This window comes from Watersipora subatra, chromosome 10, assembly GCF_963576615.1.
Source record: "Watersipora subatra chromosome 10, tzWatSuba1.1, whole genome shotgun sequence".
Taxonomy (NCBI): Eukaryota; Metazoa; Bryozoa; class Gymnolaemata; order Cheilostomatida; family Watersiporidae; genus Watersipora; species Watersipora subatra.
The window spans coordinates 14,210,910-14,235,163 of NC_088717.1; the positions used below are offsets into that span (position 1 = coordinate 14,210,910).

At 34.7% G+C, this 24,254-nt stretch overlaps 2 protein-coding genes across 5 annotated transcripts in view; both read right to left on the reverse strand.

Annotated features, from left to right (window-relative positions):
* Nucleotides 1–7,177: 7,177 nt before the first annotated feature.
* LOC137405928 (uncharacterized) lies at nucleotides 7,178–17,397 on the reverse strand. Of its 3 annotated transcripts, none has more exons than XM_068092401.1 (6): nucleotides 17,320–17,397; nucleotides 14,989–15,053; nucleotides 13,998–14,638; nucleotides 12,946–13,092; nucleotides 9,791–9,939; nucleotides 7,178–7,943 (listed from the first exon to the last, which is right to left on the reverse strand). In XM_068092401.1, exons 3-6 carry the CDS (start codon nucleotides 14,631–14,633, stop codon nucleotides 7,721–7,723), a joined length of 1,155 nt encoding a protein of 384 aa, XP_067948502.1. In that variant the 5' UTR covers nucleotides 14,634–14,638; nucleotides 14,989–15,053; nucleotides 17,320–17,397; the 3' UTR covers nucleotides 7,178–7,720. The 3 variants fall into 3 exon arrangements, with proteins under 3 accessions (XP_067948502.1, XP_067948501.1, XP_067948500.1); XM_068092400.1 differs by having other exon boundaries at nucleotides 17,272–17,397; XM_068092399.1 differs by lacking the exon at nucleotides 17,320–17,397 and having other exon boundaries at nucleotides 14,989–15,126.
* A 2,279-nt stretch (nucleotides 17,398–19,676) lies between these two features.
* LOC137405779 (cAMP-dependent protein kinase catalytic subunit PRKX-like) overlaps nucleotides 19,677–24,254 on the reverse strand; it is a 35,633-nt gene continuing 31,055 nt past the window's right edge. For both annotated transcript variants that reach the window (XM_068092172.1, XM_068092171.1), the window contains 3 exons: nucleotides 23,022–23,117; nucleotides 22,042–22,177; nucleotides 19,677–20,206 (listed from right to left, as the gene is read on the reverse strand). In XM_068092172.1, coding sequence (XP_067948273.1) covers nucleotides 20,075–20,206; nucleotides 22,042–22,177; nucleotides 23,022–23,117 — 364 coding nt within the window. In that variant the 3' untranslated portion in view covers nucleotides 19,677–20,074. The remainder of the gene's footprint in view (nucleotides 20,207–22,041; nucleotides 22,178–23,021; nucleotides 23,118–24,254) is intronic.

Consider the following 24,254-nt stretch of genomic DNA (forward strand, 5'->3'; position numbering starts at 1 on the left):
TTGTTACTGTATTTAAAGTCATATCAAATTCTGATGGTTTTATAATAAAACTAGGTGAACATCCGGTGTTCCACGTGTTTTTAAATAATTACACAATAAATTTCAGCAGTTTACTTAATAAGCTAGTTGTCTAAATCTTTGATAAAACAAGAGCCATATTTGAAGCCAACTTAATAATTGTTACATTACATGCAATAATCAACCGTGCTAACTATTAACCATAAAATAGTGAGTATTTGAACCGATGTAATGAATGTCATCACAAGCCTTCATCTCTACAGTCAGTTCACCATAACAGTGAAATCGTACACAGGCAGACTGTGCCCCAAAATGCATTGTGCATGCGATTTCCTTAATTTCGATTTTTGGGCCAATCCGTATTTCTGATCACGGTAAAAAAATTAATCCGACCTTGACCCAAAAACACGTTTTATATCTTAACTCTATGCGTAAAAAGATACTGTTTTGTAAGAAGAGACAATTTCTTCATTGCATGATCATCGCCGATATCGTAAGCTTTGGGAACATCCAGCCTCCTCGGGTGCCACCAAAAAGTACAGACACACCACCGGCTGTTTATGGTGGAGTGAAAACTAGGCTTGAGAGTAAAACAATGCTCTAAGGTCACATGTATGTCATAGAACCACATTGAATTATCTATACAAGTGTTGAAGCGCTAGTGATTTAAGTTGGTTGGATTTTAAACATTTTACTCAAAACTGATTTATTCAAACTCAAAATCAAATACTCTTTACTTTAAAAGAGCTGAAATGCTGACCATGTTTTCACCCAATTGGCAAAGGAATGAACGCATAGTTTCCTATTCTGGACCAAAAGCACCAATTGCCAGGAATAAAACAGCTCAGCCAGAAGTGCCTGAAGGAGGAGTGGGTGAAGTCGTTAAAACAATGAGAGCTAAATAAAATCAGTTAAACTTTAACTTAAAACATTAGATAATGGTAAGTAAGTTTTCAATTAATTCCTTTACACATCAATCATGTGTGTACTGATAGGAGTTATCTACACATAGTCATTAATTCATGTATACTCATAGGAATTGTCTACACATAGCCTTTCATTCATGTGTACTCATAGGAATTATCTATACATCATCGTTTATTCAATTGTACTAATAGGAATTGTCTACACATTGTTGATTCACTTATTCATTTAGTTGAGCTCACTCAGTTAGAGTCTGAAATGATTAAACTCAGTAGGGGAGAAATTATGTTAGTTTCACTGAAAAACATTGAAATAAAGTTTTAAAATGGTTTTTTACAAGAATAAAATGGAAAAATGAAATTTTTCCTCAAGGTAAAACTGAGTAAAGATGTAAACTCAGTTTTAAAAGTTTTATACAGTTTAAACCCATCCTGTTTTCAAGTCAGACTGAGGTAATAATAGTTTTTAGTACAGCATCAACATGCTACTGATTATGATTACAATGAAAATAAAACACCCACAATTTGATGAATTATAAATTCTATAATTTATAAAATTATTTTATAATTATTTTGTATAAATATATTTAGTTTAGTGTATAAACTAAATATATTAAAATATCGGTTTTTGTAAAGATAAAATAAAGATTTTTGTGATGTTTACAAAGCTATTTATCAATCTAGCATCTCTACAATTAAAGTATTGTAAGCAAATATACTGACAGATAAATAAGAAGGATTGTTTGTTTTGCAGCATTGGGTAATTTTTTCTGTTATTTGATTATACAATTGAAAATGTGAAAAGTATCTAAGCATTAAAAAATTATTCTTTCCTACAGTATTTCGACCTTTACCCTTGTCTGTAGTATGTGAAGGTGAACAATGTTTTATATTCAACACTCATATGTTATACAGCCCGTGTTGACTGACACACAAACAATGAACAGATTTGGACTGAACTGACGATATCCTACAGATGTAAAGATAAACCAGAGCCTTAATTATTAAACTATGTACCATCATTGAGATTATTAGTACAACAAGTTATTATGCATTGTTTTTGCTATATAAAAATCACTTGTTTGCAAAGTTGCTCGAGATTTTTAGAAAAAGTAATGTGTTTATACTAAAAAAGAAAAGACTACAATGAAATAGTTTACTCATAAAATGAAATACAAAAATATTTTATCTTGTTGACATACTCAAAAACATCACTAGTTTCACCAATGATTTATGTTGACATCCTCGCAGAAAAAATAAGATTGAATGTTCTTTACGTCTGCTGAGAAGACATGCTCTAACGAATGCTAACTGCATTGTCGTTGTAGTTTCACTGATCTAATGAGATTGGATATATCTGGATGATTGCACGGAATTGATCTGCACATCATAGTTATTGTTTGGGTTTCACACAAGTTTAATAAAAGCTATCCATAAAAAGCTTTTGTTCTGAGCATTCTGGCACTAAGAATAATTGTGTTTGCTTACTAGATATAATAGTTATCTCTCCCTGTTACTGTAGTACGATTATTACGATGCTCATGGCAAAGAATCTTAAACTTTTATAAAGTTCAGAGGTTGTTGTAAAAACACTAGCATGTATATTTAATTGCAGCTTTGGCTAGTAAGACTACTAGCCAAAATAAAAATAATTGTGAAATAATTGAAAATAGTGAAATAATTGTTCCTTTGTATTTGGTTGAATAGAGTTAAAATAGCTCAGTTATTCTAGTTAATAAGGAACAGTGCGGTTTTTGCTGTACTAATCTATATTAACAGCATGGCCAGTCTGAAGGCAACATTGCCCTTTACTGCTGTAATTGGTATCAAACTTTTAAAAAAAATTTTCAATATATATCCTAGCTGTGCTACACGGTGTTGCCCAGGTAATAAAAAACTCTTTATACAAAGAACTGATTTGTATTTAATATATAACAAAATTTTCCATTCTAAATTTCAAATTACATATATGATAAAAAAGTGTTTTGTGTAGTTGAAACAAATAAAGAGAGAAGATAAGAACAACTGTAAAGGTTTGCAAACTTTGTTAAACAACTGTAACTTTCAAACATTTTGAGGAAACAATTATGAGGAAAATGTTTTGGGCAGGACAATCAAATTAAAAATAAATAAAACAACTGTAAAGGTTTTCAAACAACTGTAAATTTAAAATTTCATAACTTTCAGTGACGAGTATTTTCAATAACATACAGCAGAACCTTGTATCTCGATCATAATCCATACCAAAAGGTCGTTCGAGATCTGAAACAATTTTTCCCACTGAAATCAATTCATGTACATTTTAATCAGTTCCAAGGCGAGAAAACAACTTTGAATGGATTAAATTGGTAAACTTCAACACTTTACACCATAAACTGTACTATATACTGCATACTATCAATAAAAACGGGTAGATATAGATTGTGTTTAATTTTAATGAAAGGTTTTTATTTATGATGATGGAAAAAAATTAAACATTTAGTAAGTCTGGCTTTTAAAACATCAAAAAGATTAAGATACAATATTAAAAATTCCAGGAATTGATAATAAAACAGCAAAAAATGCAACAGATCGTTAATATCAAAATCGTAAGAAAAACAAAACATAAACAGCAATGGCACATTTACTTCAAGTCTTTAAAGGATCATCCTCCTCCAAAACAATTTATGGTAACTTGACTGGAGAGTGGAGGGGTTATCTCCCTAGCTAATTTCTTCAGTAGAGGAGGCGTTCCTGAAGGTTCTTCCTATTTTGTAAAGATGGAGTTCCTCCAATTTTGTAAAGATAAATTTATATATATAATATATAAATAAATATATATATATAAATATATATCTATATATATATATTTCTCAAAGTCCCAATGTCTGTATGTCTGTCTGAAATCCGGCTATAGCTATTATTAGAACAGCTGAGCTTGACAACAATAAAGACTCAAATTCATGGAATTTCATGGAAATTCATGGAATTCTTACTGTCATTGGAAGCCTAACCTTATTAACTAGCTTAGTGGAGTTTCCATTGGCAATATGCCAGGCCACTAGCTTAAAAGGTACAGTTGTTTGACAAAGTTTTAAAACCTTTACAATTGTTTTTATTTCTCTCTTAATTTAGTTCAACTACACGGACACACTTATCTCATGATATGTAGTTTGAAAGTTAGAATGGCAAATGTTGTTAAATGTTAAATACAAATCAATTTTCTGTCCAAAGACTCTTCTGTTACACGGGCAACGCCGGCTGTCACAGCTAGTATATATATATATATATATATATATATATATATATATATATATATATATATATATATATATATATATATATATATATATATGTATATATATATATATATATGTATATATATATATAAGCAGCAAGCAGGCATAATAAAGTGGATTGAGGAAGCCATCAAAGAAACAGATATAGCAACTCGTAAACTGCTGACCATGCATGGAGCACTCCACCCAAAATCTGATACTACTAGATTGTATCTTGATAGGAAAGATGGCGGTAGGGGACTCAAAAGTGTACAGCAGACAGTGAAAGAGGAGGAGCAAAGCATCAAAGCATATGCAGCCTCCATGGCCATCTCAGATAAGTTGCTAGCTGAATTTCAATCGGCTGCTCTTACAACAGACCTACGCCCTGATGATGAGGAAATTGACTGGCACACGAAACCTCTTCATGGTGCTTACCACCAACAAATATCTAAGGTTGGCGATCTTCACCAGACATATATGTGGCTGAACAAAGGAAAGCTAACGGCCAATACAGAGTCGCTAATCATGGCAGCCCAGGAGCAAGTGCTCCCAACAAGGCAACTCCAAACGAAAATCTATCACACTAGAGACGATCCTAGATGCAGACTGTGCAAAGATGCATTTGAGACCATCCAACACATCATCAGTGGATGCAGGCAGCTAGCAGGGAACGCATACACTGAGCAGCATAATCATGTCGCAGGTATTGTGTAATAGAAGTCTATGTGATGAGTATGGCCTTAATAAACCACAACACTGGTGGGAAGCTCCTGGTAAGGTCAATGAAAATGACCGCGCTAAAATCCTCTGGGACTTCTACATCCGAACTGACAAGCATGTCCTAGCAAACCAACCAGATATAGTGGTGGTAGACAAGGAAAACAAGAGGGCTACTATAATAGATATAGCAGTACCCAATGACTACAATATAGCCAGCACAAAAAAAGAAAAGGTAGAGAAATATCTCCCTCTTGGAGAAGAGATTGAAAAATGCTGGAATGTAAGAACAACTCAGTAATCCCAGTAGTCATTGGGGCACTGGGCGCAATGACACCAGTGCATAAAATGTGGCTTGCCCAAATACCAACAACAATCAACTCAGATGAGTTGCAGAAAAGTGCGCTATTGGGAACAGCTAAGATCTTGAGGCGAGTGCTCAAACTCCCAGGTCTCTGGTAGGAGACCCGAGTTAGAGCAGAATTTACCACCCATACGGGGTATCCGGGGTGAGGAAGCAATTTTTTTATATATTTATAATATCTCTGTTTGCGATTGTAAACACAAAAAAGTCACTGTTGTTTCACAACAATGAACCTTGAACAAAAAGGATACAAGCAGCCTATATGATGTAACAATAGGCAGCTATGATGGAGCTGAGACTTGCACCCTAGTGGGTACATGCTGACATTACTACCCTAAGGGGTTAAACATAACATTGGACTTTACAGTGATGATAGAATAGCGGCATGCAACGCCCAAAATACTTAAAAAACTGCAAAAAGGAATGTTCTCGGTATTTACGAAACGCAAATTAAAGATCGAAGTGGAAGCAAACGAAAAGAATGTTAACTTTTTAGATCTAACCTTTGAGCTCATAACTGGTGACTACAGGCTACACACAAAACCTCGCAGCACCATACTATAGGTCCATAACCAAAAACATACCAAAAGATATAAACAAAAGACTGACAACCATATCATCAAATAAAGAAAAAAAGCGCCATAGGAAAGAATAAAAGACAAAATCACTATAGCAAAAAGCAGTAGAAGATAATGGCTACATGTATCAATTCGACTACAAACCCGAAAAACCAAACAAGAGAAATTGACAAAAACACAAACAGATAATCTCGCACAATCCGCTATACAGTTCAAATCTAAAAACCAATGTTTGCAAGAGCTTTGTCAATATCATTAAACAAGGCTTTTCCAAAGACCACAAACTCCACAAAACTAACTTTAACACACACTTCGAGACAGCTATTCTTGCATGCCGAAAATGAAAGCCAAGATTGATGCGCACAACAAAAGCATTTTCAGAGTCCAAAACCAGGACAACTACCACCAAGAAAACATTTATATATATATATATATATATATATATATATATATATATATATATATATATATATATATATATATATGTACCTACATGTAAATATATTTAAATTTACATAGGTATATGTACATGAATGCATATATTATCAATATTTTCCTTAAAGTTATTTAAGACGTATTCTAAAATAGAAACTTTCTGCTACTAAATTTGTAAATTTGGATTAGTTCATGGGTCTTTCGTAATATCCATTTTATGACATAATAGCAAATCTGGTTTAATAATTTACAGCCTCTAGGTCACTATTATTTCACTAGTTTGATTTAAAATATTTAAAAAAATCCTAATTCACTTACAACCGGTCTAACTTGTCTTTAGCCAAATACATTATAGAGCAATTTAGCAATATGAAAATGATGAGAGTAATTGTTTACACTGCTCCTAGGAGACAACTCCTGATGTAACAGATTGACTGCTTTTCTAAAGAGAAAACAACTCTCAAAATATTCTACACCAATATTATGGAACAAGCCCAAGCAGCAAATCATCGTTACACAAGAGTACGATTATTAACTGATCATTGGTGGCCATTGGTTAGTGATAGTTAGTGGTAGAATTTTAGCTTGTGATTTTCCATTCATATTTTGGTACCCTGCTACAAATATCTACAGTAGGCCTACCAAGCTTTTTCATTTTTCTTTCTTTTTCATGTAATAAGTAGCAGTAGGTATCTTTATTGTCTCCTGCGTCAGAATCATTTTAGTAAAAATTCTATGTAAGAAAGCCAACAATTTGGGTGTTGTGAAAACAAGGCATCTATGATTGATTTATCTAGCCTTGACACACTATTAACAAAGTATTATATGACTTTAAAAAACAGTTCAAAAGATGAATGTATACATAATTTTACATGTATTTAGACCATTAATTTGTGTGCCTCAGTGTTAAGGCAGGAATTCTATTTTGACAGCCTCAGCATATGGCACAGTGCATCCTTCAGTTCAAAAAATTAGTCTATGTTTGTATGTTTACAAATGTACGCAAACGCACTATAATATAGCATAAATGAACTTATGGAAAGTTGATGACTTCCTCTGATCGGTGGATCAGCAAAAGCAATAAAGTTCTTTGCAAAGAGTATATTGGTAAAGAAAACAATAACTTAATTCATGAGAGCAAATGAAGATAGCAGACATCCACCAGACTCGGTTCAGAGCTGGAGTAGCCATCAAGTTGGCGGTGCAACTCCAAAGAGTAAACTAAACCATCCTGTAGCTATAAAGCGGCGTTATACGCCTCTGAGCTTTTCTATGACAACAAGTAACAAGTGGTTTAAAATAATGTCATGTAACAAACAAGCAGAGACATCTGTAGAGATAGAAACATGTGATGTTAGCATGGCAGCTATTCAAGGCCACAACATATTGACCAATTCTTGATATGCAGCTGCCGATTGTGTATTCTCATTCGTCACTTTCATCGCTGCCGTAATCATCTTCGTGGGAATCTTCGTAGGCATTTGAGCTGGACGAATAGTAATAACCTTGATAGCTGTTTTCCTGCACCTGATTGCTAAACTTGCGAGACTTAGTCGAGGGGATCTCTCCTGGCTCAAGGTCAAGGTCAGAACTATCAGAAATCATCTCCGCTTCACTGGTATCACCTTCAAGTTCTTTCTCAATGAAGCTAAAAATTGCCACAAAATTGCTATTGGACAATCCAACCATCATGCTAGAGAATCGCAAATATTTTTATAAAACTATGAGGAATTATTTTCAAAAGATAAAAATGAATGACGGCGCAAAGTAAGCTTTGAAGCCCAAAGGAGCTGCCTTTGGCAGTCATTTTATCTCATCAAAAATACAGCAATTATTTTTACTTGAACCTCAATAAACAACATCACCTTGTATCCAGGTTTGTGTTATCCAAGATACACACTGACACACACGAACAGCAATAAAATATAAACCACCATCATAAGTTGGAATTTGAGATAAATCAAATGTCAATAGAGCAAATTTTGAGATACCACCATCTCTACGTTTGAAATAATTTCTTGAAATAATCCTCCATTTTTTAAAATAATATAAAATATTTCTACGAATATAAGCCTTGCATACCAAATAATTTCTAATAAAATACAGTTACCGTATATCCCCGCATATAAGATGATTCCAACATGTAAAATTTTTTTACCAAACTAAGGGTCTGACTTATACGAGCCTAATTTCGCTTGAAGGCAAACGAAGTGAAATTACAATAACTAAATTTCAACAACAACAACCCAAACCTTTCTTAACTTAACTTTATCGATAAAAGTAAACAACAAAAACGGTAACCACTATCATTTACTCTTTCGCTACCAAATAAATATTTTACCAAGACAATTAAATATTCAGTAAAATCAAATATTTAACATTGGCGCAATATGTTGTCGTAACATCTAGCCAAAATTTTAACATAAAGTTTTACATCACCTGATGCCATAAAAAGGTCACAAATATGTTGCAGAATGAGCTTGGACATTTAATGCACTCATCATACTATCGTGGTTAACAAATTAAGCGTGTTCCGAGTCAGACGAGTTACCATTATTACTATAGCTTACAGTATTATTATTATTGTTATAAAATAAATACTCACTGTCACTACTACTATTGCCTAATAGATAATCATCAGAAATCCATTTATCTACAATTTGTGAAATCTATATAGCTGTAATGCTTCTGATCCTCGCGAAGAAGAAATAGCTATAAAAATGTGTTTTTGCAAAGTGAAACTAGGGTCAACGTGAGATACAAACAAATTTTTCATTAGCTCAACGCAAACAGATAATAGTTTCTTTTCGATTACGCGGAGATACGATAGGCCAATTACACAACTACTCACCAATCGGAAACATGTTGTACTAAGCCCGCAAAGGTCGCTCCATTTCAGCAAACTTTTGCTTTGACAGTTATGTACGACGCGTTACGCTTTAGAGAGTAGACTTACATGCGAAGTCTTATAAATTCCCAGATTTCAGGGCTGTCTTTCTAGGGTCGGCTTATATGCGGGAAGATACGCGTACGGTATGTATGTGAAAGTAAAACAAATGGTGGAAATCAAAGATTGGAACTTACACTATATATAGTATAGTGTAAGTTCAACCAAGCCACTCTGCGACCAGCTCTAGTTATTACCAAGCCTACACCAGCATTCATACGCCTATAAGGTAATAATAACCACGCCTATAAGGTAACAACAATAATAAACATTTTTAATGGCTTTATCAATTTAATTCTTATAAATGATTTAGGTTTTAGATGTACTTTTTTACATTTATCAAATTTATTCGGTCTAACACTATTTACATCTACTTAAAACATCCATTATTGTGTTTCGGCCTCTAAAATAAATTAACGAAATAATATTTATTCTTATAAGAAGAATAGTTCCAACGAAGTTTCAGCATACGAAACAAGTGGAACGGATCAACTTGTTATGTCAAGGTTTGACTGCTATAGACCTATTATTTAGTGAAAGTCAGTTACCGAAGCTCCTTAGGATCGACTTTCTTTGGTTTTTTGAAGGCATATACAAGTGGAAATACTCTCTCAACTGCCTTTTGAACATTGTCTACGCTGGGTGCGGTGATGGTCAGACTGCCTGTCGAGAAAATCTTAAGGGTTGCTTTGATGTCCTAAAATGAAAGCGACACACTAGTAACCTAAGACTGTATAACACATGACAAGCATAACACTGTATAGCACATCAGTAACATAACACTGTATAACACATGACTAGCATAACACTGTATAACACACGACTAGCATAACACTGTATAACACAGCATTAGCTTAACACTGTATAAACCACTAGCATGACACTATGTAATACATCAGTAACATGACACTATGTAACACATCAGTAACATAACACTGTATAACACACTAAAAGCATGACTCTGTATAACACACCAATAGCGTGACTCTGTATAACACACCAATAGCATGACTCTGTATAACACACCAATAACATGGTAATCATATAAATCATGTAACACCCCTTTTTATATCACACCAGCGAAAGGTCACCATACAACGTGTGTAACGTGCCTTTGTATATCCTACCAACAAAAAGCTGATATCGAAAAATATTCTCTTAACATGTAGTCTAAACAAAAACACATTAGCCTAAAAACCAACATTCATGCAACAAGCCTACAATGATCATATCCTCTGTAAAAATACTGGCAACAAATCCTCTGTTCGTACTAGAACAGAGCCAAGACTCGATATAGCACACCGATATCCTCACAATGACCTCCCCACTCACAAGATAGGTCTCTCATAGGCAGAGTGCAAGTAGAATGTAATTATTAGCCACAACCATTAATAGGGTTTTAATGATTCTCAGACTGACTCTAGGTAGGATCTGTAGATGTAAGGAAACTTGCAAACCTTCAATAATCAGACTACTCAAAGGAAGGTTTTTGCACAGCGTTTATTCTTTGACGAACAAGGATCGTGTAAAACTTCATATCAGTAATACGACTTATTTTCAAAGGCCTGAGCTTCTACCATCCACGTTTAGTTTATATTCTATAATTATGTTTTAATGGAATGCTAGGGTAGCCTTTCATATTAATATGTTATCATAATATGGAGCTTGATATAAATTTAATTTAAATCTGATAATGGCCATAACTGATTACAACTAAACAGATAAAAGCGAACAACTTTAAAAGGATCTGTCTTTCCAAACTTATGACGACAAAGAACGATACTAAGTTAAGGACACGCACCAATCAACTTACTTTGGTTTCAATAGGTCGTTCAATTAAAGTTTATTAAAATTCATAGCATTTTATCATCTCAGATGCAATCATGCATGCACAAGGATATTAGAAAGGATTTCTGGGAAGGACAAAAAAGCGGTGAGTGTGGGAAACCAGAACACGAATACCTGCAAAATGACTGAACTCTGACACATTCCCAGTAGCAATATGCATAATGCATTTACTATTGTAATGTGTTTAATAAAGTCCAAGTGCATACACAAACATTCAGCTCTATGGTATGCACTTTTAATAAATAGCTAATCGCAGTCCGGATATATTCTTTGGAATAAAATAAATTTACAGATATTTATAAAATATTTGATTTCAACAGCTCTGCAATTTGTTTTACTATGTTTGGCCGGAAAGCTGTTATGCACAATCCCAAGGAAACCTAAATCCTTATACAGCTGTCAGGCATCAATAGTAGAATGATGTCACTACTATCTCTCACAGGCTCAAGGATATACTGAACAAGCATATGAAGAGCGGGGAGCGGAAAGCACATGACACGCTGTACTTTCCTGTAAGCCTGTATTAATGTCTAAAACAGCTACCCTGCAGGTCATGGAGGTAATAATTTTGTGACCCACACTGCCTGGAAACTTGCATAGCGATGTCCCTTTGTGACAGCAGGCCAATCAGGCCTCAAGCTGATGTAATCTTCCAACCTAATTGGATGAAAATTATTACTAGCGTAATAAGCAGCAGCTGACAGCTCAATCGCAGGCAGCTGGCAGCAGTTAAAGTTGTAACCACAATATCGCTTATAGGACATACCCAACTCCTATACCGTTTCCCGTCTGACCACATACCATTCTCAAGGCCAGTTTAACAAACCTATGTAATTAGGCTACATGAAAGGATAATTTGGGAGCAATCAGAAAAATCTCCTCTCAAATATTATCCAGATTTTTTCACACACAATTGACTGCCGGCTGTTCTAGGAAATCTCTTTTTAAAATATAGCATAGGTATTAGTGGCTCTAACAAATCATGTACTGTAAGTGCTAACATTTTGATTAAAGGCTGAAAAGACATCTAAACTGATCTCTAAAAATCTAATCCTCAATTGCATGGACAAACTCAGATGAAGAAGCCAGGTGGGGTTTGTCAATTAACATCAGATTCACTCAGCAAGGCCTGACTGCACGGTAAATTGATTGTTAAGCCGAGCAAGAGTCAACAGTTTGGAGGTAATTGCAGTATTTTACTACGCGGTCTTAAATACAGTTTTGCCACCTTCTACTTCAAACTGAAGAAGAAATGAGGTTTGAGGTGAATGGCCCTCAATTAGTTAGCAAATCTATAATGTCTACAGGGGTTGAAGATATACCTCCACTGAACTTCAATTTCCTGTCACCTCTCTCCAGCAGTTACTGGCATTAAGCATAATATTTGTGGCTTGGGCAGGCTTCCTCAAGCAGAACCATGTTTAGAGAAAGGCTTCCGTTGTAAACAAGATCACAGAAAATTTAAAAATATCTATCATATTTGATTTTATGCAGTAGCCTACCCTCCAGACTTCTTCACAGGGTGATGACAGCATGTTGTTTACAGAGTTGCTATGACAACATCCAGCATTCTAAGCTAAAGCATACCGTTGACAAATGTGATGAATTGTGACACAGCTTAGATAAAATCTGAAAAAAGACCATGTCTACAGGGACACCTACATTGTCACATTCATGCATAACCAAAAGCAGCCACATTAAGTGACAAGCGGTGAAGGTGTTTGGGATTATACTGCAACCAATTTGTTTAACAGCTGTGAGCGGTTAAGGGATATCACAGGCATCAATTTTCACAGCATACGCTGGCCTCATTCCGTTCCCAAAGCCTCGCCATCCCATGCTCAGCAGTTTTTACCTTTATCTGATAAGTGGCACCAGGGTGTAATTCTGGCTCATACTGAACAGTTCCTAGATTGGCATTGCTGAACTCCGTGAGAAGAATTCCAAAAGGCAATGAGCAGGTCCCCAAAACATTGACTACCCTATAGCTTGAGAATTTCACCTAAAACAGACATGATTGGTAAGAATTGCTGAGATAACCTTGAAAAATAAAAAAGATTTCAATCGATTGGGTAAAACAAAAGCGAGTATGACGCAGAATCCGAAAAATTAGAAAATGCGCACACCTCGGGCACTATTTTTACTGATCAAGTTATCGGTTGTATCACACATCGTCATATGTTTCACAGTAAACTATCGAGCCATGGCTTTTATTCTTGACTTGATTTTAATCTAGCACTTACATTTAGCATAAGAGCAACTTGGAAGTCTACAAATTTGTAACAAAGATTTGTTAAGGATTAACATGGCAAGGGATTAGCAACTTTTACACTGATAGTGGTATGCAAACCATAGAAAAGGTAGACCTTGTTTGGTGGTGATTTTAGAAAGTTAGACGATTTAAAAATCGTAACCACAAAAAAGAGATATTATTAATCGCACGAACGATATAAGCTTGCATAGCGATATATCTCAAACCTAACAATGTTTAGAGTGAGTGATGCTGGAACTTGAACACAATATATAAATAATATTAGAAAATGTTTACAAGTTTTTTTACATAATAATAATATTGCTATATATGGCGAATCGTCTAAAAATGGACCATTCACTGTGAATCGTATATTTATAAACAATATATAGAAAGATATATTGGCATGATATATCGACAATACGTAGCAAGACGATATATAGCAAGGTATATTTTGAAATAGCAAGATACATCGGGCTTGCTGATACACCGCGATTCGGTATTGCAAACTTGCCATAACAAACCGTCTGGTGATTTTGAAAATCGCAAACTAAAAACTGTTTTTTAGTAAACTAAAACTTCAGCCAATGTCATCAGCATCTAGCCTGTGCTATAATAATATATACTTCCCCTTTCCTAAATTACGTCAAACTCACATTAAAGCCAGCCTTCTGTAGTTTCCTAGCGATACGGCGAGCAGCAATCTTACAGTTTTCTTCAGAATTTGCTCCAGTTATTGTAATCTTTCCAGATGACCAGATGCTCGCGGTTGCACTCGGAGTCCTCAGTTTCATATTCAACATACCCTGCGCCTTCTTCAATTCTACGTTATCACCAGTTAAAGCGATAGTGCGAAGATTCAGGTGACACCGAGTGCTAAATGTGCAGACAACGTTATTAATAGCGACATCTATCTGTGGTGACTCTTCCTGTTCGGAGATTGGGAGCTCCTCCTCCTGGTATGACTCATTCATTTCTACAGTTAGGCTAGATGAATGTGCTTCTGGATAGGAACTAGCCGGCATCTCAGGTTCAAGCCAAGATGCCGCATGACTAGTTGAACTGACGAGTGGAGAAGTGGAATCACAACCGACTGTATTGAGTTCTAAATCAGGGACAATATTTCCAAGGTCGAGTCTGTCATTGATTTGTATGTTGTCTGCCGATGTGGCATCAGATGGTCCGGGTAAGGAATTGCTAGCCTGTGCTCCAGAAATTCTCATGAGAGGAGTTGCGGGTGTGATACGAGATGGCAGTGAGTCCGCAGATTCTCTCGGAGAGAGCACCTCCATGTTGACTAAAATGAGAACCTAGCAACTGAGTAGAGGCGGCTCGCATTTTTCATAGCGAAAAGAGCAAAATGCACATTTGCATAACAGAAGCTAAGAAAAACGGTGTAATTGAAAAAGTTTCATAATGATAAGATTTTTAAAAAAAAAGCTACTTCTAATGATGAAAAAGGTTCTATCTGCGTAAATAACTGATTCTGGATCTATCTGAAAACCCAACGTAGCTGACACCAATTATCAAACATTTTTAGTTGTTGTTAAACTCAATGTCACTGTGCAGCCGACGTCAACAACCGTGTATAAAGGAAATATAAGGGAATAGCAAGAATTGATGCTAGCACACAAATTATATACTTACATGGGTGACAAGAGAATGGGTAATACTGGTTGTACTCTGTTATATCACCAGCGGCATACAAATCCCTAAAAAAGAATTCAGCATAATCATTCTCAAACATGGTTATCTCCCAGCTATCTAACAACTAACTACCTCGATGCAGTAACAGAAAGTGAAAATAGGTAATTACTCAAATATAAATTCCACAAACTCCATGGAAGCACAAGCAATTGATTGACCTATCACCTTGTCTGAATTAAATGACAGCCAGTACACAGTCTTTACTGGTGAGAGGGTGTGTCCTAGCAAACATGAGCCGACATAAGGCAATTAGTTGAGACAGTTAAGTCACCTCTTTTGCAGGTTGCCCACCTCAATCTCAGCAACTTACTCAAATTACATTAAACACTGCAACCAGCCAGCTGTAATTAGTATCTCATGCTAGGGATTGTTATGTGTCGTATTATTAGAAAAATATAGTCTAGCTTTCCGTTGGTTTCAGAGAATTGATTACAGTCTTTGTGTACTATGGAAAAGTGATATCACTTACAGCAAGGTAATGTGAGTGCACATACGGAATTGACTGCTAGCTAGTACCTAGTCTAGTGATGGTATGCATATATCTTTGTTAAAAATATAAATTTATTGTTAAAATCTTCAAAGCAAATTTGGTTGATGTACGCCAGACAATTACTATCATCTTCAAAACTTAAATAAGCATGATGGCGTAACAGCTTAAAACAAGTACCAAACTTGAACTTTCTAGAAATTGTTTATTAAGAACTCCGCAATACTAGACAGAGGGGGTTTAAATCTCAGTAACTTCAATCAGAAAAAATATTTGTCCCAATAGATGGGTTCGCTTACAATAAGGGTAGTTTGCCAAATAGTTTCGCAAAATATGCAAGCATCACGATGAAATCCTATTGTCGGTGACAAGCCTATACAGCTTGTTCGACGCTTAGTAAATAATCTACTCGACATTTTTATTAATAAATCGTAAAAAATCACAATTATATTCCTGGAATACTTAGAGAAAATTTAAGCAAAATGACATTAATGAATAACTACTCATTTGATAGAAGTTGTATTTTGATAGGTAACACTTGATTGAAAATGATTTGATAGGTAAACAAAGTAAATAAAACAGGGCTACTTCACTTCCTCCCAATAGCTACAGTGACAGTAAAGGTGTACCAATGATGTTTACATACTTTTATCTGTAGTTATAAATTTATACAAAAGTGTATTCTAAAATTAATTTTAGAACATTGTAATAGTTTACATTTAGTTACATAACATAAAACAATACTAGTTGTAACATTAAAATTTGTTGTACACAACAACTTTCAATATTACAACAAGTACAGTGACCATATGGTCTATAAACCACTATTTGATATTTCCATGGATGTTAATCTAGTGCTCGATGGCAATTAAGAATACATTCTTAATTGAGAGTGGCCTTAGTTGAGAATGATTTGGATGACTTTCATGAATTTCCATGGTCCAATACCAGTACATCTACCAACAGCTAGCAACCATAGCGACATAGCAGTCCAGGCGATAGTCTGGAGTGGCTATGGTACTATGTAATGTGTAAACATCATTACTCAAGTAATCACAAACAATACAAAATTGAAGAGTTGAACCAGGGATAGGCTTTCTGAGAAGATTACATACATGTACTTGTCTATACTTGTGCAAAAAAACATACTCAGGGCATACAGTTAATATTTACATCAAACATTTACGTTTGTGGTACAATATGTTTGCAACAATTGTTTTTTTAATTACTATTTTAAAAATTTGCTTCAATGATACTGACTTTGAAGATTAGCTATATGCTAGCTAATCTTTAATCTTTTCATGTTTAAACTTGAAGAAATTTCAGAAATCATGCAAAAAACACATCCCAAGTTTAAAAAACTCACATTTTGATATAAACTATTCAAAAGGTGATTCAAAAAATATGTTTAACTTAATTTGAGTAAGCAACTCTTCAAACCCTAAAATGGCTAAATTAATTTCTTACAGATTAATTTCGCAGATTTTGCTATGTTACTTGATGTCTCAACGTCTTCTGTCTCACACAATTAGAATCTAGAAAGATGGGGTGAATTCTAGTTTTTCTCATTTCGATATAGAAAAGCAATGGGCTAAATAGTGTTACAACCAAAAATAAAAAGGAGTACATAATATATTGTTAACTTGATGTAAATACTTCTGGTGCACTATGTCACAACGTAAGCAATCACTAACTGAACGCAGATCAATGCGCGTTATAGAGTACGAAATTTATACCTGCACTATTAATTTTATGGGGGTTTAGTAGTCAGTCGTAAGGATTACCCATGAAACAAAAATGTAGTGAATCATACGCACAAGAAATTAAGCTATGCTTGGTGCCTTACCAGCGAACAAGAACAGAGATTTTATAAAGTGTTAAAAACGGGTTCAGTTTCCTTTTAAACCGTCTTCTAGATACCGGAAAATAGTGCAGAAATCGACTATTGCTGCGGCATTTAAAGAACAAAGAGAGTTGAAAACGTCTATAGAAGTACTCGCATCGAAGAACAGTTCGACAAAACCAGCGAACAAAATATCGTTTTAATGTCGCCCAGTGGCTTTCTGACGAGGGGTAAACAACTTCATAATTATACATAGGTTCAATTCTAGGTCTGCTGTATTTGTACATGATAGAAACAAACCACTTATAAAAGGTTTGTGTTAATTATTGTGTATGCTATTTTGAGCACAACTTATCACAACTAACTACAGGATAACTCTGCCATAGCAAATTTTGCTCATGCATTTGAACAGCTTCATAGAGGATGTTTAAATAACTGCTCATCTATTTTCACCATAGGCCTAATGTTGAAAAAAAGCTGTAGTGAAATATACCATTTTACTAGGATATGTGTAAAGGTTGCTTATTTTTGCTGATATTACAATAATCACAACTCGAAATAATCGAAAACTTGGCGTGTTATTTTAACAAAAGCGCCGGCTGAAATATCTGTCATTGCTCAAATAAGGTTTGCCCTACACTTATCTGTAACTTTTTCTTTTTACTTGTTTACCCAATAATCTATCGCATATGCTGTATGCACTTATGCTATATGTACTGTGCACAAACACACTGACTGGTCATATTACTGAGTTAATTTACATTTTGGTAAAGTACAAATACACCCACTATATAGGAGGTGATGAAAAACTGGGATTATAGAAAAAAGACAAATATCTTTGTAACATAACATATATATGTTTATTTAATGATTTCACACAAAACTTCATACATGTAGAAGCAAGTTTAAAAAAATTACAGCTCGAATACCGAAAGTTGGGAATCCCAAAGAAGTTCTTATCTCCAGCTTATACTTGATGAGAAGAGACAAATTCATAACTACTAGTGCAGGCAACGCTCAATATTTTAAGCTGACATCACTGATATTTTGTAGGACGGTGTAGTTTCCAATAAAATTTTTATCTGTTGTCTTTGAGAGTTGTCTTATCAAGATTGCAATGTTTCCAAAGTCAAAGAAATCACAGAAAGGCAATTTAAACACTTTGGCTGGTCATTGAAATTGCAAAATAAAATATGAAGTGGAACAGGCATATCTATTTTATTTCATTTTGCTTCTTTGTTTAGGAAGCAAAATGAAATAAAATAAACTCCTCGTCTCAGCAAGAACCATAAAAAGGTGATTGGGCGAAACACCAATCGCCTTTGGGTAATGATTGTACAAAAGATAGTGCTAGCATTCTATCCTGGTAAAACTGACTAATAAAATCTATGATCTCGCACAATGGTTGTCAAAAGAACAGACAATTGTTATTAAAGAAGCAGAAAATGAAGTTTTTCCACAAGTGATTTGTCAACTTTTTTGGGAAAATCGTAGAGCAAAATAATACTGGCTTCCATAATACAGTAACCTAAAAGAAAAGTTTTCTTTTTAGATTGATTATCTAACCTATATCTAAAAAAACTAGGAAAAATCATAAAAGCCACTCGGCAAGGAGTCTGTCTTGCTGGGCGTAGAGTTAAACAAACTGCAAACGAAAACAAATTAAATTGACACTCTAAAAATGAAATCGGGTATGTTTGGCAAGAAATAGTATAAACTTTTAGATTTGAAGGTCAATAGAACTCCTTTGTACATCTTACAAAAACAGATTATGACTGCATGTTTTTGGTGAAAAAATCCAACAAATGTAGATGTGTATTGCAATGGTTTTAAAACAGCATTAAATTTTCTAATTGTACGCTTCAATGCACTCATAACTTATCTATAGTCTACCAGTTTCCTAAACTCACCATATAAAATAATTTATTTTCAGAATCTCCCTGACACGCATACTTACATATATGAAGAGCTAGGCTGAAGAGAGTTCAGGCTTGTCGGCAGTAATACCATTTGCCTCAATCTTAGTCTGTTCCTTAGAACCAGTTGCACTGATGGAGTTTGGAGTCATGTGCTCCTAAATTGCTATGGCCTGATCAATACAAATTCAGCATTGGAGCATAAATAGCTGTAAAGAACTAGGTAGCTTTGAAGTTGTTTTCCCCATGCATGCAAAGAGCACAGCTTCCACTATGATATTAAAATATTATTTTGATGGTTAGGTTTCTCTTCAGATTTTTGCAGCTACATAACTTTTAGCCATTGTTATAGATAAGTTTTGTTTGACTCTAGAATATTACTTTATTTATTGGAGTACAAGTAACAAGCACTCTACACAGTTGTCAAGACATCCTATTCTCTCGTTAAAAGACTAATACAGACTAATACAGTGGGAAACGTCACACATTGCACAAAGTTATACATAAATAACATTGAAATTCCAGTGATAGTAATAGAAAAATATTGTGTATTATATATAAATAATCATCATTTGCAAAGTCTACATCCACTGATTGTCGCTGCAGCAGTTTTGTACGAAATATTACAGAATGCTGTATAAATTTGGCATTAAAAGAAGCAGACCAATAACGAAGAAATGTGTGCAGCAGATTTTGCAATACACCAGTCTATATGAAAATAAATTTGTTGATGTGCTAAAACCTTCACCATAATTTCAACATTTGTTGGATGAAATTATATCAAAAGTTATCAAATGCAGTAAATGATTTATCATCGAGAGGTTGGGTCATCTTAAACCATTCTTCTGAGTTGTCATATTCCTCAAAGTTGGCTGTGTCTGTCTCGCTAGTCAGCACAGGCACAATTGGTGGCTAAAATAAAAACCATGACACAAAATAGCGTGTGGTGTGCTACGAGTGTGTCCACAAACTCTTCAGTAAATATATTTATTACCAACAGTATTATTTTGGTTTGACATCTAACTTGCCACAAACAACATAGCCAGTATTATTATTACTAGTACACTGGAAGTCACATGCGCTGTGAGAGATTGTCATGTGTAGATAGTATGTGCACAAGTATTCATGGTGCAGCAAGATGATTGAGCAGCCTAGCGGTAGTGGTTTGGAGACTGAATATCCAGATTTGATTCATGTACAGTGCCATCGTTCTTCCTATAACACTGTTAGCATGGCTTCACACAGAGGGATAGACACAGCTTTGATTGTAGTATATTATTATTATTATCATTCCTATTATAAGTTTTACTATTATTATTATGAGTTTTGTTAGTCTTAGGCCAATGGTGATAGGCTACCACCAATATTGCCAGTAGTTGTTATTAGTTTACACGCAGTATTTTATCATGGAACTAATGAGCTCTATTCTTTGTTGCAAGGTTCCTGTTCATATTTCATCGCTTGTACAAGTCCACTTATCTTATTCAGTTGTCAGCTACTGTCAGTTTCCTACTCTACGCTTATCAGGATGATACATTTCAGATCAACAACTTTGTGAATGCGTCAAACTGCCAATGGCTGAAGACCAGAAAAGAGTGAAATTTTATACCAAATTATCCGTTTACTATATATAGTATATCTTATTGATATTGATTCACTTAGTAGTAACAGTATTATAGCTATTAATAGATCTTCTTAAGCCTTCAAAAACCTATAACTTTTGAAGCGTTCATAAAATCCTCATTTACAGGGTTTCCATGCTTCAAGTGAATTCGATGTTTCTTCCACTCCGACTCATAGAAACAGTAAATTCCGAACGGATTCGACGCTTTGCTAAATTTCGCTAATAATTTGCTGTGAGGCGACTATTCAATGCCTCAGAAACGCTACTACGGATGAAATCTATAATACCTGATTAAGCTCTCCCAGTGAAGACAAAAAAAATTCGGCGCATTCCATCACACCTCCGCACGTGTCTTTTCTAACTACTATAGCAAGTGATGGGTTGCTCATACGACGATAACGATATAATTACCTTTTCATTAATTTTATTATGGTTTATGGTTACAACATCCTGTAATATAATTTTTTTGAGTACATTATTTATGTTGTTAATATTACACTTTCATCTTGTCTGCAAATAGAGGCTTTTTCCTTAAATCAATATAGAATTCATCATCATCATAAAAGAGACTATCGTTCATGCGACCTCTGACCTTTGAAGCAATAACTGTATAGTAAGTAGTATATTCTGTTGCTGCTCTGTAATATATAGAGGGCAGCAATAAAAAGAACAACAATAAAATACTCATCAGGAATCGTGGCTGAGTGAGTGCAACAAGTGTATGAAATGTGAATTCAAAAGTGGCCGTGACCCGACAGCGCGTCTACTTTCTGTTTTGACACTTTATCGAACATCCAACTTTATCGACACATCGATAAAGTGCAACTCCGTATCGTTGGAAAGGTAATGTGCAAACTCATCGGCAGAAGTCAACTCTGAACCCATTCGAAGCGAGGAAACCCATGATTGAGTAGATGACCAGAGGCGACTGATATGCAAAAGATGAATTTACCTGCAGTACATTTACTATAACTTACCAATAGCCTAAATGGGACTATTATCATAGTCAAATAGTTGCCTTTACTCTTCTTGTTAATATTGTATAAGATAACAAATGCAACACAGATTTCAAGTATTTAAACCATTCTAACAAAACATGGAAGCATTGAAAACTTATATACACCTTAAGCTTTCTGTTGAGCACATCATCCCAGTCGATGTCCTTGAACCACTTGTGACTTTTCACATCAAGAGAGCCATTCTTCATGTTCCCTAGACGCCTTGTCCTGTCCTGCACAAGTAGCTTCTTTATCAAGTCTCTGGAGTCAAACAATGGAGAATCATTACACATTCAAAAAACGGCCCGCAGAACATCTCAAGAGCAGCGCCAATGTGATTTACCATACTTGGTGGCCACGGCTTGGCGTCATCTTACTAGTATTGAACCATTGGGTTACCTTAAAAAGTACACTAAAAATCAGCAGCTATGACTTAAGTCACACTTACCACCACAGACAAAGTTAAGCAAGTCTGAAGTATGTAGCTTCAGCAAGTATAAAAAATGTAAATTAGGTAAGTATAAAACATGTCGATAAGGTAAGTATAAAAGATGTAGATTAGGGTAAGTCTATAAGAAATATATTCGGGTAAGTTTATAAGATGTAGTTTCGGGTAGTCTATAAGATGTAATTAGCCTAAATCTATAAGATGTAAACTAGGGTAAGTCTATAAGATGTAGATTAGGGTAAGTCTATAAGATGTAGATTAGGGTAAGTCTATGAGATGTAGATTAGGGTAAGTCTATAAGATGTAGATTAGGGTAAGTCTATAAGATGTAGATTAGGGTAAGTCTATAAGATGTAGATTAGGGTAAGTCTATAAGATGTAGATTAGGGTAAGTCTATAAGAAGTAGATTAGGGTAAGTCTATAAGAAGTAGATTAGGGTAAGTCTATAAGAAGTAGATTAGGGTAAGTCTATAAGATGTAAATTAGGGTAAGTCTATAAGAAGTAGATTAGGGTAAGTCTATAAGAAGTAGATTAGGGTAAGTCTATAATATGTAGATTAAGGTAAGTCTATAATATGTAGATTAGGGTAAGTTCTATAAGATGTAGTTTAGGGTAAGCATAACTGTTATTATTTCATTCTATGGTCGAGACTTACTTGGCTAATCTATCCATGCTTTTGGGCCATTCAACTTTTCCACTTAAAATCTTTTGATAAATCCCAAAAGCTTTTTCGTCATAGAATGGAGGAATGCTGCAATACATAATAGAATGAACAATGTAATTTCATATGTAACCATAAGGACGCTGGAGGCGAAACAAGAGACATTGCAGAAAACGCTCAACGAAGCACTCTGGAGCCAACAAACACAAGTGTAATATTTTGTCATTTACCTTTAACAAAATTCTTTTATTATAACTTGATAAAAACTGCATATTTTTTAATATTTGTTTTTAATAGCTTTATATCTTATACATTAACCAGTTCATTTATTTAGAATGCCACCTACTGTTTAGAGCGGCTGAGTTTTTATTCAAAGTCTATTTAAATTATGTCAGCCGATTAGCTAGCCAATTGTGACAGAGCGATAGGTAAAAATATTGATCACTTATCACTCGGAATAACGCCAGCATTTACCGTAGATGTCAGTTATAATGTCAACCAATTTTCTAAATATTTCTCTAGTGAGCTTCAGCTCCAAGGCTTCTCGCTGATCTACAGACGCCTTATTAACATTATTGTTCTATCAGTCACATGAATTTAGCAGCGGCATCAGAAGACACCAGATTGTTAAGTACAGTGATAAAGTCACGGATGACAACTCACCAACCTTGAACTATAGTTAGGGCTGCCAGTTTACACTTTGTAACTATATCTCAAACATGTTTTGTATAAATGGAAGTTTTGTAAAAGTTTGCAACTGGCTATCTGCCCCAATTGATTAACAAATCGGATACAAAGGTTCACAATTCAAAAAGATAAAGTGATACGTGGAGGTTAATCACTCAGTTTGGCATCATGTTTACTGTACTTGGTTTATCAAAAGAACCTTGTTTATGCTCAAGGAACTATTCCAACAGATGAACTTATTTAAAGTTTGTTGATTTTTGAACGCTCTTCAATACTGTAGGAAGTTAGATAGAATCTAGACTATTTAGCTAAAACTTTTTAGCGCAATGTTTAAGCCACAGTGGGCAGTTGAAACTTATTAATGTTGATTGGGTGCAAATTAAGTACAGTAGACCCCCTTCATACGACATTAATTCGTTCCAGTGTTGGTATCGTAAGGCAAATAAATGTCGTATAGAGGGGTATAGAAATCCATAGTAGTTATCTAATACAAACACCCCTGGTAAAAAATATTGAAAATTTATATATGCACTGCAAATA